This window comes from Zootoca vivipara, chromosome 2 (genome assembly GCF_963506605.1).
Source record: "Zootoca vivipara chromosome 2, rZooViv1.1, whole genome shotgun sequence".
Classification (NCBI taxonomy): Eukaryota; Metazoa; Chordata; class Lepidosauria; order Squamata; family Lacertidae; genus Zootoca; species Zootoca vivipara.
In genome coordinates, this window is record NC_083277.1 from 119,358,864 (window position 1) to 119,373,418 (window position 14,555).

The 14,555-nt window shown below is 47.7% G+C and overlaps 1 protein-coding gene across 1 annotated transcript in view; it reads right to left on the reverse strand.

The window, feature by feature from the left end:
• NCKAP1L (NCK associated protein 1 like) overlaps nucleotides 1–14,555 on the reverse strand; it is a 76,012-nt gene that overhangs the window by 19,343 nt on the left and 42,114 nt on the right. Inside the window, exons 21-27 of the mRNA XM_035101287.2 lie at nucleotides 12,512–12,730; nucleotides 11,545–11,675; nucleotides 10,589–10,686; nucleotides 9,165–9,258; nucleotides 8,667–8,749; nucleotides 8,379–8,459; nucleotides 347–440 (exon numbers count right to left, since the gene is read on the reverse strand). Of these exons, the coding sequence (XP_034957178.2) occupies nucleotides 347–440; nucleotides 8,379–8,459; nucleotides 8,667–8,749; nucleotides 9,165–9,258; nucleotides 10,589–10,686; nucleotides 11,545–11,675; nucleotides 12,512–12,730 (800 nt within the window). The remainder of the gene's footprint in view (nucleotides 1–346; nucleotides 441–8,378; nucleotides 8,460–8,666; nucleotides 8,750–9,164; nucleotides 9,259–10,588; nucleotides 10,687–11,544; nucleotides 11,676–12,511; nucleotides 12,731–14,555) is intronic.

Sequence of the window (14,555 nt, forward strand, 5' to 3'; positions counted from 1 at the left end):
CAAAAGCTTGCCACTGCCAAAGCCAACTGGGAAAGACACAAAGCAAAATTCAGGAAAGCTGATATTCTTGGCTGAAGCCTGGGAGTGGGCCTTTTAAAACACAAACAAACCCGCGACAGCATCCAAGCAGCGACAGCCTCCTAGAGACAGAGTTAAATATTTATCAGTGCTGAGATGATGTACTGCCTGGCAAGTTTCCCCGTGCAGCTCCTTTGAAAGCAGAGCTTTCCTGACACTAGGAATGCTTGCCTTCTGGGATTCTCTTGCCTAGTAGATAAAGGGAAGACATTTTACAGCCCTACAGCTCAGTCTTATCGCAACAGTACACGGAAACATTGGCTCTTACCTTTCTTGAGGTTGGAAAGGGCGGATACTAAGGCTGGGTCAATGTCGCAAGGGACCCCTGCAGCTGTGGCTAGTTCAAAGATGCTCAAGGTCACCTGAAGAGAAGGGGGAAAGGGCAGAACCAGGTGTTAGAAATGCTGCTGCTGGGCCTTGGTCTCTTGGTCTCACTGCAACATATCGGACCTGGTTGGAACATGTACAAAAATAAGGTGGCAAGATTCTGGACTGTAAGACTGCACGTGGGGAATATAATCTTTTACTGCTCTCCATGTGCACTTAAAAAAAGGAGGCAGCACACATCATGGAGAAAGGGTAGTACTTTCCTGCTATACTAGTTTCCTAAGGAGGGCAAACAAAAAAATAGGAGGACTCACGCAAGAGACAAAGCTAGCTAAGACATGGCATTTCACCTAATTTCAAGCTTAAAAAAACCACTGCACTATTTAACAGAATTTCAGATATGGTAAATACGTTACCTGCTGCCTCAATGGCATATACAGACATGGAGACAAATCCTACTAAAGCCCAGAAGTACCCAGCATAAACAATGAAATCAGGGCTTCTAGCATGGGAACACCAAGTAATATCATGTGTCAGAATCAGTCCCACTGAGAAGAATCAAACAAACTGTGGAGCAAGGGAACACACTTCCTGATTTATTAATGGAGTCGGGGGGAGGAAACCTCTTACGGACCCACAGTTTTGAGCCTAGCTACTATCCTTCCATATATATGCCCAAGAATTTATTTGATTTGGTCCTTCACAATGGTCAGCTGCTTTTCCAACCACAAAGCTGTTCAAGGCAGAACACATATCCACAATAAAACTGTAGTACAATATGAGCAAAACCATAAAGGATCATCTTAAGAAAAACCATACCCAATATGAATAGCGCTGGCAGCTGAAAAGCTGTCCCGAGAGTTCAGAAGCTAAGTAAGTATCCATTCAAGGGCTGAGAAACTCCCCAGGGTCCGGCATAGGCAAGCCTTCTTAGAGGACTCCTTACAAAGTTGGGGTGTCACCACTGAGAATGCTACACTCTGGGTCACAGATAGCATAACCTCTTAAAGAGAAGAGATCTAGCGCAGGCATCCCCAAACTGCGGCCCTCCAGATATTTTGGGCTACAACTCCCATGATCCCTAGCTAAGAGGACCAGTGGTTGGGGAAGATGGGAATTGTAGTCCAAAACATCTGGAGGGCTGAAGTTTGGGGATGCCTGATAGAGTGTCTGTATTATTGAGTGGTTCATAAGAGAGGAGATGCTCCTTGTGTTATTCTGGGCCCAGGCCATTTGGGACTTTTCTTTTGAAGTGTGCCTATGTATGCATATGCAATATTGCAAGGGAAAATGGCGGATGGGATCCAGCAGTCACCGCAAGTACCAGGGACAAGGGTAAAAAGAATAAGAAGAATAAGTAGATGTAGAGGCCTTGAGCAATGGTCAGAGAAGGCTGCCAGGTGTGATCTTGTCCAGAAGGCAATTTAGGGCCCTCCAATTCCTTGTACTAGGCAAATGTGCTGACATAAAAATCTAGCTGAGAAATATGCTAGGGAAGCAGGCATGTTGACACTCCCTTCCTCCCACACTAGGATCTTTTTGACAGCTCTTCACCCCTATCATGCTTCCCTGGATCTGAGCAGTCAGAGAAATCTCCCTCGTGTTCCCTCTCCCTGGCAGCAGCAATGAATACGATCGATATGAAAGCTGGGGAACTGACACTCAAATCACAGGAGACATGAAACGAGACAACCGAAGGCTTAGGTCCTTGATTTTACTGCAACCTCGGAAGCCCCCTTTCAGGAATTTTAATTCACCTTCCTGAAACACCCTTTACTCCCTTTGCCATCATCACTCTCTCTAGCACATCTCCACTGTTCACTGGAAATCCCTGCTCTCTCTCCTTTCCTGTGAATCATTTTGTGTAGCTTATAAGTCCTCTGGGCGTGGAGGTGGGATGCACTAACAACACATCCTGCACCACTGGCACAAAGGGAACCACTAGACTGGTGTTTTTAGGCAAGTGTATCCTGCAATATCCTGCAGTATCCTGCAATTTAAAAAACCTTTTAATGAGGGTGAAAGAGGAGAGCGCAAAATATGGTCTGAAGCTCAACATCAAAAAAACCAAGATCATGGCCACTGGTCCCATCACCTCCTGGCAAATAGAAGGCGAAGAAATGGAGGCAGTGAGAGATTTTACTTTCTTGGGCTCCTTGATCACTGCAGATGGTGACAGCAGTCACGAAATTAAAAGACGCCTGCTTCTTGGGAGAAAAGCAATGACAAACCTAGACAGCATCTTAAAAAGCAGAAACATCACCTTGCCGACAAAGGTCCGTATAGTTAAAGCTATGGTTTTCCCAGTAGTGATGTATGGAAGTGAGAGCTGGACCATAAAGAAGGCTGATCGCCGAAGAATTGATGCTTTTGAATTATGGTGCTGGAGGAGACTCTTGAGAGTCCCATGGACTGCAAGAAGATCAAACCTACCGGTATCCATTCTTAAGGAAATCAGCCCTGAGTGCTCCCTGGAAGGACAGATCGTGAAGCTGAGGCTCCAATACTTTGGCCACCTCATGAGAAGAGAAGAATCCTTGGAAAAGCCCCTGATGTTGGGAAAGATTGAGGGCACTAGGAGAAGGGGATGACAGAGGACGAGATGGTTGGACAGTGTTCTCGAAGCTACGAACATGAGTTTAACCAAACTGCGGGAGGCAGTGCAAGACAGGAGTGCCTGGCGTGCTATGGTCCAAGGGGTCGCGAAGAGTCGGACACGACTAAACGACTAAACAACAACAATCCTGCAATATGTTCTTCACACAATAATAGTGGACCATTGGTGGACCTGGTATCTGATGAAGTGTGCATGCACACGAAAGCTCATACCAAAATAAAAACTTAGTTGGTCTTTAAGGTGCTACTGAAGGAATTTTTTTTACATTGGTGGATTTGTTTTGCTTTATTAGCTTCCCCAATGCTACCCCATCATGGTTGTTCAGCAGCTATAGCACACCAAGAGGGAGGAAAGAATGTTTGTGGTATGAAAAGTTACATGATTTCAGCAGGAAGTTATAAGATATGCTCTAGTTAGAAATTAAGCAGTATGACGGCTCCAAAACTTTTGCAGATGTGAATAGTATGCTGCTGAATTATTTGGCTATTGAGTCTCTGCATGTTTTACCGCAGGCACACTGACATAATGTATCATGCAATGCAACATGCTTCATGCAGAAGCCCTTAAGTGTGTAAAGCCAAGTTGCATGACCTCCTTTCTATAAGGGGGAAGAACCATGTGAATCAGTCCTCCATGTGTGTGTATCGGCTGCTGCATGGCAGGAACACTTCATGTGTGGAGACAGGGGAGGTGGGGCCCATGACTGCTCCTGCATCACATAAATTGGGCCGCAGTACTAGCTCTGTAAACTTATGAAATGGAATCGCATGTCCAGTTGCTTCCAGAAAAGAGGGAGTTGTGGGGAGAGAAAGAGAAGAGAAATTAACTAAACGTGAAAGGCTTCTGCAGATTTCATGTAAGTTGGCACAGTAGGCAGTTGGGGGTTGGAAAAAGTTTTAAAACATTTATAGTTGTTAAAAGCAGAAGCAACCAGCTACAGCTGCCTTGAGCCCACTCTTGTGCGCTATCTGAAGCAAGAGGCTGTGAATGACAGGGCATCCACCCCCCTCCTTGGGCAGCCTGTGCCAATTAATCACCCTTGTGGTTAAACATTGCAACTTATTTCTAAATATTTTTCTAACTCTTAATTCTTGGGTGTTGCTTCACATTCTGTCTTCTCCAGCTAGTGAAAGATCAGAGAACTCTGTGGAGTGAAAAGGAAACTCACTGCCGAGGCTTGAAACAAGACTATCTGGGTGTCCCTCCATCTTCTTGGAAGACAAATTTCTGGGTAGCAAGGCTAGCCCTACACAGCAGGGTTACAAAATGTGTGGCTGGCCAAGTCCTTCTAGCCACGTTTGGTTTTGGAATCAGCCAAACAAAGGGGGATTGTCTCCTTCCTGCTGGGCATTGTAAACCAGACCTTTACAAGCTCCAGTTCCATAGTAGATGCTCAGTGGCTGATTGCCTGCATTGGCCCCCAGTGTTCCGATCTCATGTATATGCAGCAGGCATCCCCATTACCCAAAGCATATGCCGCATGGCTTGGCCTGAACTGTCACTTTTCACCTGTGTGTGGCGGGAAATGTGTCCTGACCTGAGGGCATGGCAAATTAACAACAGCAACAACAACCTGCATAGTGTCGGTGCCATTACCCTCCCTGCTGGTCTATCTCAATGCTATTTGTATACAAATAGCACACACACACACACGTAAGAAACCAGAAGGCAGATCTCCCAGTTATCAATACCCAACCCCCAGCTCCTCCCACCAAAAAGTAGTTTGGGTTCCCTTCCAATTTGATCCATAGCCCATTTGAGGGAACTTGCCTGTTCCTACTTCTTGAGAGCACCCATGTCTTTGCTCCCAAAGGCATTTGCTTGTGTGGATGATGATGAGGAATTGAGAGAGGTGCGTGAAACAGCACCACCTAGTGACACCAGGATAAGCCAGGAAATACTCCTTTAAGATGCACACGAACGGCTTTTAAAAAGCTCCGTGGGACATGGCCTTTTTCATTAGTGCAACAGTTGAGACTCTGCTGCCATTGCTTTTCCTTTTATCAAAAAAGGTGGAGGAGGGAGGGAACATTAGAAAAAAGCTTACTCTTCAAAGGGAAAGAGAAACCTACAGTGCCAGATCTGCCCACCTACCCTGGAGAAATGCTGCTTTGAAAGAAACCCAGAGAAGAGCTGATGTCTCTAAGCAGTTGAAAAGAAGATGGTGGCAGCAGAACTGCAGGGAAGCTAAGCAGGGCTACATGTAGCTATGCAACAAGGGCATCAGTTCCTTTCAGCTGGATTCCTGCACTCAGCCAGCTAAGCCCGCCTTGGGGACACCTGAGGCTGCAACATCAGCATGTATACAGCCTCCCGGAAGCCCCAGATGATGCTGATGTGGCAACACTGAGGCCAGCACCACTACGGAGCTGGTCCTTGTCAGTAACAGCAAAACATACACACCTCTAAGTTAAAGCAGCAAAGCCGTTGCCAAGTAGTACATTCTAAATTTAGGCAGTTGCAGGCTGCCCGAAGTCAGGAGGTGTGCAGAGCTGCAAGTTCCAAAAAAAACCTATTTCGACTCCAGCACAAACGCAAATCATGCAATAGAAATCAGACACCCTCATGCATGTGGTGCTGTATTTGGGTAATGGAACTTTGTTCAGGCTCTTGTGAGAAGACTTTGTATAGGAGGAGGGAGCTATGTACTGGACAGTAAGAATAATGGAAGTTAAAAACTGGGCAGGGGGCGACAAAAGCAGGATACCCCAATAGTCCCCTAGGCTAGATACAACACTGGGATGCCTAATCTCTGAGAAGGTAGTCCTTGAGATCAAGCCCACCTGAAGTAACACCCCTTTGGCATGGAAGCCCTTGCATGCATGCATGCATGCATGTGTGAGCACATGTATGGTTCCTACAGGTAATATCTTATTTAAAATTCCTTTGAGTCCTGGCATTTTTTTAAATCTAAACACAGCACACTGCAGATCTTGCAAAGAGAGAGAGCACACATCTGTAGATACATAATAGTGATGACCAAGCTGTGGCTTGTGCATGTGCTGGAGTGATTAAGAACCACAGAAAATTAATCACTTTAACGGTGTTCATCCTTTTCCTGGAGCTTTTCACATCACCAGTGCTTGAACTTGGGGTGTGTGCTGTATTAATAAAGTCCCTTTGCCTCCCTCCCTCCCTCCAGTTTTAGCCAAATCATGCCCTCCCAAGGGGGGCTCCGACTCCATTGCCCTGCTCTCACAATTCAAGTACTGCACAGCAGTATGCAGGTTCTCCACTTCCCCATTCTTTCCAGTCACTTGGCCATGTCCTTCTCGCACTAGTCAGCTTGGAATCAGTGGAGGCTTCCTATCTAACAGCTGCCGCCCCCCAGCTTCCCACCAAACCACGCCCACGGCCTGTAATAGTTGGCCCTGGTCTTGTATAAAGGGCCTTCCATGTCTGCTGCAACCAACTCCTAAGGGAACAACCTGACCATGATCCTGGTTTCCCACAAGCCTGTGTCTCTCTTGTTCTGGATTGCTCCAGACAGAGACTGATTGGTGCCCCCACTGTCATTCTGCTCAGGAGAAATGTTCACCATCTCTCTGATACAATCCAAAATACCTTTCCCCCTGCAAGTGGCTGGGGATGCAAATTAGTCTTCTCTATTCACCCACATAGTTGTAATTAACTCTCAGGCTGCATGGGGGGGGAGTTGAGTAGGTAGAGAGCCCTAACCGCCTTGCCTAGGAATTCATCAGTCTCCTCATTTTTATTGAGGAGGAGGAGGGAGGTGTCACAGACCAAGGAAGAAAGTCAGGGGACTCAGCATAATTTAGGAACTTCCATCATTTTGTAACTAAAGAGCACATTTAAGTTTGTAAGGAAAGAGGGATGCAGCTGGCGATCATGCAGAGCAGTCCAGCTGTACCTAGTTGTGTTAGCAAAAGCAGCACATGTGCCAGGCAGAAAAATATAATGCTATGTCTGTCTCTTTATCAAGTCTGTTTTGCCAGCAAGCAGCTTTTCCCATCGTACTCAGCAATGACTTTACTTCATTTAGTCTTTCAATCCATGCATTAATTTTCACTGCCTCTTCTTAGCTTGGGAAGGGGGAGCTTCAGACCCCAACTGCCTCTTTATCTGGCTCTCGGGACACTCCTGAGGCCACACCCCTTATCAGCCCTGTTCTGCATCTTCCTTGGGTGTTTATGCCTGACTAGAATGTGTCCTCGGACTCTGATAATGATTCTTGCTTGCCTGGGTGGAGGATAGAGAGGAATGGGCGAGTGTGCATAGACACAAGCCTCCCGAAAAATGATTAAAAAATTCATTTATTGTTTCACTGCCTTGTGGGGCCCAGAAGGCTCACCAAAAAAGGAATGCAGACCTAGGGGTGAAAAGGGTTCCCTACCTCCACCCAAGATAATGCCATACATGCACCCACCATCTAAACACCATTTAGGGCCCGGGGGGGGGGGTGTCAGGTGGAGGCTGAGGAGAAACAGGCATGCTAAGCCAGGGAATATGCCTGTTGTCTTTGTCCATGGAGTTTTCTTGGCAGGGATACTGGAGTGGCTTGCCAGTTCCTTCTCCAGGTGGATCACGTTTAGTCAAAACTCTCCACTATGACCTGTCCATCTTGGGTGGCCCTCCTTGGGTGGCTGGGGGAACCCGGCCAGATGGGCGGGGTATAAATAATAAATTATTATTATTATTATTATTATTATTATAGCTCATAGCTTCTCTGAGTTATTCAAGCCCCTTCGCCATGACAAGGCATTGATCCATGAAGGGGTATTGATCCATGAAGGGAAGCAGAGACATCACCTTGCCGACAAAGGTCCGTATAGTTAAAGCTATGGTTTTCTCAGTAGCTGGACCATAAAGAAGGCTGATCGCCGAAGAATTGATGCTTTTGAATTATGGTGCTGGAGGAGACTCTTGAGAGTCCCATGGACTGCAAGAAGATCAAACATATCCATTCTGAAGGAAATCAGCCTGAGTGCTCACTGGAAGGACGGATCCTAAAGCTGAGGCTCCAATACTTTGGCCACCTCCTGAGAAGAGAAGACTCCCTGTTGGGAAAGATTGAGGGCACTAGGAGAAGGGGATGACAGAGGACGAGATGGTTGGACAGTGTTCTCGAAGCTACCAACATGAGTTTGACCAAACTGCGGGAGGCAGTGCAAGACAGGAGTGCCTGGTGTGCTATGGTCCATGGGGTCACGAAGAGTCGGACACGACTAAACGACTAAACAACAACAAAGCCAGGGAATGTGGGATTCAAAGAACCAAAGCTACTCTCACAGCAGCATTCGGGAAGCATGCAGGAGAATTGACTCACCTGGCAGAAGCTAAGTTATATAGCAGACTCTTCCCAGGCATTTTTAATACCAAATAGAGTTAAATTCACCTTTATGTCCATGTCAGGATCGACAAATTCCTTCAGGCACTCGATGGGGCCCATCAGAAAAGGGCAGTGATTGGTGAACACCTGCCAAGAGTCAGAATGCAAGAAGTGATGCAACAGAGGAGAAGTGCTGATTCTTCTTGCTTGCTATGCCATATTGCCTTCCCTTCCCATAAGTCCTGCTGCATAAAACCATTATACTTTATCATCCAGCACGATCGAAAGGAAATCAAGGAGCAGGAATGAATGCTTTTGCTCTGGGAATACATACACAGATTTGCGATCACTCACCTCTCGAAGGCCCTCTTGCGCCAGGGACCTGAACCACAGAATCTCCCCAATTATGGTCATCCTCTTCAGAACATTTTCTGTTGCTGTGGAGAGTACATGATTATTGGTCCCAATTTTCTAGCAGCCACAGAATTCCTGAATGTGCATAACTTGCTTGGTTAATTCTATGGAAAACAGTACAGTCCAACCCACTTTAGGACAGAAACCCCAGTAGGGATGTGTAATGTGGTTTCGTTATTTGGATATTTGAGCAGGCATTCTTACAGCGCTACACCTTCTAGAGGGTTTTCTGAACTTTACAGAGTTATACAAACCTACATTCACAAGAATTCCTTTGCCTATTTGCAACGGCTTTTTAAAAATTGCTGCTCACAAGCAGCAAAGGATTATTTCAGCTGTGCTTCACTCCAAATGTTTCCATTCAAAAGGCTGCTTGGTAGCTTCTGGAGCAGAGAACAGAAGAACTGAGGCTGTGCAACACCTTTGCCTGTCACCTACCAGTTAGGCGGGGTAGCAGTGCAGCCATCTGCTCTGGCTGGTAGAAGTTGGATCGGATCTGAACCAGTACATCCATATTCTCTGTCACTAGTTTCTAAAAAGAAGAAAATTAAGTTCTATCACATAGACTGAAAACTGGCCATACAGATGATGTCCTGACAGGGCAGGTCATCACCAACCATGGTCCTGATGTTGTGCATGAGTCCAAGAAATACCCCCACCACCCCACACTAAGGTGGTGGTGAGAGGTGGCAAGATGCTGAGAGAGGGTGGAAGGGAAAGGAGATGGGGGCTGAGTCCAAGGGGCCAACCATAAAGCCCAGCCAGAGAGGTGATGGACAGTTGTGTCTTCCCTGGCAGTCAACCCAGAGGGAAGGAGCTTGATGCTGCCATCCTTGTGGCCCCAAAGTAACACTCCCCAGCCAAGAGAAGGGACTATGGTCTGCTAAAGGCCCACTCACAGGAAACAGGAAATGGATGTGGCTATACAAGAGAATGACATGCTGAGGAAGAAGGATCTCCAGAGCTTGTTTCAGAGTCAGAAACTAGGATGAGAAGGCACATAGTTAATAGATAACTCTCTTTTCTTCCTTCTGAGGCCTTGAGCAATTGGTTGACAACAAAGGATAGCCTTAAGTGTTCAACTGAGTGGAGCCTGATGCACCACCCTGTACACTAGGATTGTGCTCTCATCAGTGGGTGACCAACTCCCTCAACCCTGTGGATCAGTTGCACAGGAGAACCCAGCGGTAGCACAGCACACAGCAAATTGGTTGGTTCCACTGATGCATGTGAATCAACAGAGGCACAGACATAGGGGAGCTCATTTTGACAAAAGCAGTCCAGCTCCAACCTGCCCATTCCTTCCCACAAAACACAAGGACATTTACAACACTCAGATGCTCTGTTCTAATCAGTGCCCCTGACATACCTGCCAAGTTCCTGCCGGAAAAATAAGGGGTCGGACCGGAAGTAGCAGACCGGAAGTAGCGCTGCCGCCATTTTGGAACTAGGCGGAGCATGCTCAGAAGCGACTTTTGATGCTGCTCTGCCCAGTTCCCAAATGGCCGCCGTGCCAGAAGTTGCGCTGCAGCCATTTGGGAACTGGGCAGAGCAGCATCAAAAATCGCTTCTGAGCATGCTCCGCCCAGTTCCAAAATAGACGCTGCGCCAGAAATCGTTTTTGCGCATGTCCAGAGACTCTAGACATGCGCAGAAGGAGCCTCCCCCGGCTGGTAAGTAAACCGGGGGGGAACAAAAAAATCCGTTTTTTCAGCTGGGAACAGCTGGAAAAACGGGGGTTTCCCAGGGAATACGGGAGACTTGGCAGCTATGGCCCCTGAACCACTGTTCACACTATATGTCAGAGCTGAGTTGCAGGACAGCAAAATGGAGCAAGCTCCCTTCTCCTCCTGACTTCATACCTTCAGTTCCACCATTTGCGAGGTGATGTGCCACATGAGGTTATCACTTAGGAACTTCATCCCGTAGGGCCCGAGGAGTTCTGCCAGGGCTCGCATCTCTGCAGAGGGAGGAAAAGGCAACAGCATACTTTGCAGACTAGCAGCAGCCGTAGTGTGACCAATTCTTTATTGCTGTTCCCTGTGGATGTCTGCCAAGTGCTGGTTCCTCTCTTGACTATGCAGGCAGCAACAGAGGCCTATGCCAGCTAGACAAACTGAGAGGCCTTGCCCACCTTTCTCTGTATTGTGCAGGACGTCTCAAGCTCTCATTGGCTTCTCTAAGCCCCGTCTTCCATTTGGCTGAACACTCCTTGCAGGACAGGTCAAATCCTAACCATGACTATTTGGACAGCCAGATAAGGATTAATCTCTGCTTCCTCCAACTTCCTGAGCTCCAGCTTCTATGGATTGCGTCTTCAGATTTAAACATCCACTATAATCCACATGACTGTTTGCCCAAGATAAAAGAAAATGGGCCTGCTGGTGGATTTTGTGGCTTCTAATGAGCAGCAAAGTCACAGAAACATACAGTTGGAGGGGACCTTGTAGGCAGTTCAGTCCAACCACTGTCACAATGCAGGAATGCACAATGCAAGAGCATCATAAACTGATGTCTGTCCAAAGGAACAAGGGAGAGCCAATCACCAATGGTTCCACGGTCAAACAGCTCTTACCATTAAGGTTTTCCCTAAAGTAACATTAGTCCTGATGGCTAGGGCGGGAAAGAACAAGTCTTCGCTATGTGACAGGCACTTGGGTATTTGAAGAGTGAGATCATGTCCCCACCCCTCCCCATTCCTGGACAAATAACCACTCATCATGGCGTCACTGTGGTCAGTCTTGTTGCCAAATTCAGCTCAAGAACTACCACTGCAACTAAGCCTTGGGTGCTCCAGGCTGGGCATGTGAGCACCTACCTGAAACATCAGAAAACTCTTCAGCACTGAAGGCCTGCTCCCCTTCTTTGGGTATACCGACAAAGGTCTGCATTGATGGGGAAAGGACAATGGAGCCCATGCTGGCTTGGCGCAATAGTGACTCCAGGTACCTGGGAGTGACAGCAAAGGAAACATGATAATAATTTAGCTCAACAAAATGCTGCTGAAGGAGTCATAGCTATGGTGCATGTGCTACAGCTGATTAGCGGGTGGGGGAGGGGAGCCATGCCTATGGGAAAACCTTCTTAAACAGGACTTTGGCCCAAAGTAACAACCACCTGACACCTACCTGCCCCTCTTACTACTGCCACCGACCTTTTTTTAAAACAGAGACAGAGATGACAGAGTTGAGCCATATCTGCTGATCCTTTGTTTCCATATGCATGAGTGGGGCTGCTCAGTACTTTGGGAAAGCTCTCTGCATATACTTAGAACTCTCTTCATTAGTATCTGAAATATTGGCATTTAAAGCAGACTCTGGGGCTCGTCCTGGGGAGTCTTGAAACAAATTATGTCCTGCCTACTATGACAGTACGTGGGATGTGGGTGGCGCTGTGGGTGAAACCACAGAGCCTCGGGCTTGCCAATCAGAAGGTCGGCGGTTCGAATCCCCGTGACGGGGTGAGCTCCTGTTGCTCGGTCCCAGCTCCTGGCCAACCTAGCAGTTCGAAAGCACGTCAAAGTGCAAGTAGATGAATAGGTACTGCTCCAAGTGGGAAGGTAAATGGCATTTCTGTGCGCTGCTCTGGTTCACCAGAAGCGGCTTTGTCATGCTGGCCACATGACCTGGAAGCTGTACGCCGGCTCTCACGGCCAATAACGCGAGATGAGCGCCGCAACCCCAGAGTCGGTCACGACTGGACCTAATGGTCAGGGGTCCCTTTACCTTTACCTACTATGACAGTACAGTGCCCCAACCAGCCCCTCCATTTTCCCAGCCACATACCAGTTGGTATAGAGTGTGGTGAGGGTCTGTTCTCCACTTGCATCCAGTGGCTGGGTCTGCTGCAGAAGCACGTTGCGGAGGAGGCGCCCAGTATCCAGACCTATGTGATGCATCAGTGAAACCAGGAAAGTGGTATAGGCCTGCACACCTGCCAATGCTTCTGAGGGACGTGCCAGTTCTGGGGAGCTTGGGTTTGGCTTTGCCAGCCGCACCAAAGACCTGGGGGTGGGGATGTAAATGGTTATTGGATGTACATTGGCCAAAAGAAAAAAGCACCCAAACACCACAGCCCCTACATAGTTGGCAGCTTGATGTTCATCACTCTGCCTACCTCTCAAGCTAAAGTTTCCCAATATATAGTGCTACGCTGAATAGCTTGGTTTTTCAATGAGCACTGAGGATCAGGTGATGTTCCAGGCCAGGAAGACAGGTCATATCTACTTGCATGTTTGGGACAGAAATCTGTGCTCTACTGGCAGCGGCAGGGGGGGAGGTAGGTGGCAGTACGAGAAAAACATAAATGTAGCCAGCGAAGGAGACACAAGTCTGAGTTTTCCAGCTGGCTGCCAAGAAGCAGCCATGGGGAGAATTGCAAGGACTTAATGCTGTTGTTTTGGGGGAAATAGTGGTCCTTTGGAAATTAGCAAAGTTTGAGCATCTGCTCCCCATTGCTCAACTCATTAGCCAGCACTGAGCCCAGCCCAGCTCCTGTCAGGGTGATGAGAATATCAAGTGCTTCGCTGTGATCCTGCCAGCTCTGTTCTGGGACTTTAATCTTTGCAGCAATCACTTGATTCGCTGACTGCTCTTTCTGTATACAGTTAGTCATAATCACTTTGCCACAAAGAATGACGAAACAAAAATTAAAATATGAAAACACCTACAATACATTGTTACCCATAATATTTCCACAAAGACAAATCAAAACAGTTTCATAACAGATACATGCTTCTTTAAAAAAGCCCCCACTATCAAAATAACTATGTCATTACTAAGGGGAAGAGAGCAACCTAGCAGGTGTTGGTAACTGAATGGGCATTTTAAAAGAGCAGAAGGCAGTCCCCAGAGGAAACACCCTTTGGCTTAGATGGTAAATGGCAAAAATTCTCGCCTCTGTCATGGCTAGTCAAAGCCAGCTGTCAGAACCTGCTGCAAAACCTAACCTTAGCAGCTTTGCCGATTAAGTTAAGTTTTGCTAAATACGAGGTCAGCTAGCTCAAATTGTGAAATCTTACAAGCACATGTTCAGGAGATGCAGTCACCCGGACTGAAGCACTAAGCCAGGCATCCCCAAACTTGGGCCCTCCAGATGTTTTGGACTACAATTCCCATCATCCCTGACCACTAGTCCTCTTAGCTAGGGATCATGGGAGTTGTAGGCCAAAACATCTGGAGGGCCGCAGTTTGGGGATGCCTGCACTAAGCCAACAGTAGCAAGTGCATGGGACAGAGGACAGCAACAACACTTTGGGGGCCTCCAACTTAATTACACATCACTGTAAGTACACTTCAGTGTAATTAAGCAAAACTCAAGTGTTCATATCTGTCAGGCGGACTCCCTACAGGGACCCTCCCCCAGTCATCCTGACCAGCACTTTGCCCAGTGACAGCGCTAGCAGCGGGTCAGCAGGAGGGAATGAGGAATGGAACGGAGTGGAGAGGGGGCTCCAAGACGTGTCAGAGCCTCGGCACCGACCCAGCTGGCCAGAGGAGGAAGGACAGCGCAGCGAGGTGTCTGAGCCTCTGCAACGCTCCAGCCAAAGGACGGGAGAAGGAACGCAGCCCCTTCTGGTGCCCAAATTGAGGCGCGCGCCCACACGCAGGGCTAGGGGGTGGCGCTTTGGGGTGCCCAGGCTTTTATGCTGGTCCAAGACGCGAAGGAAGCCATTGCCGGGTTCTGAATCGGACTATGCAGTCATGTTTTCTGATATCTCTGCACTGTAAATAATCTGCACAATAAAGCTCTTAAAGACAGAGCAGACTGGAGCGTCTTTACTTGAGAGTAGCCGCAACAATCCCCTGACAATATCTAACAAATCCACCC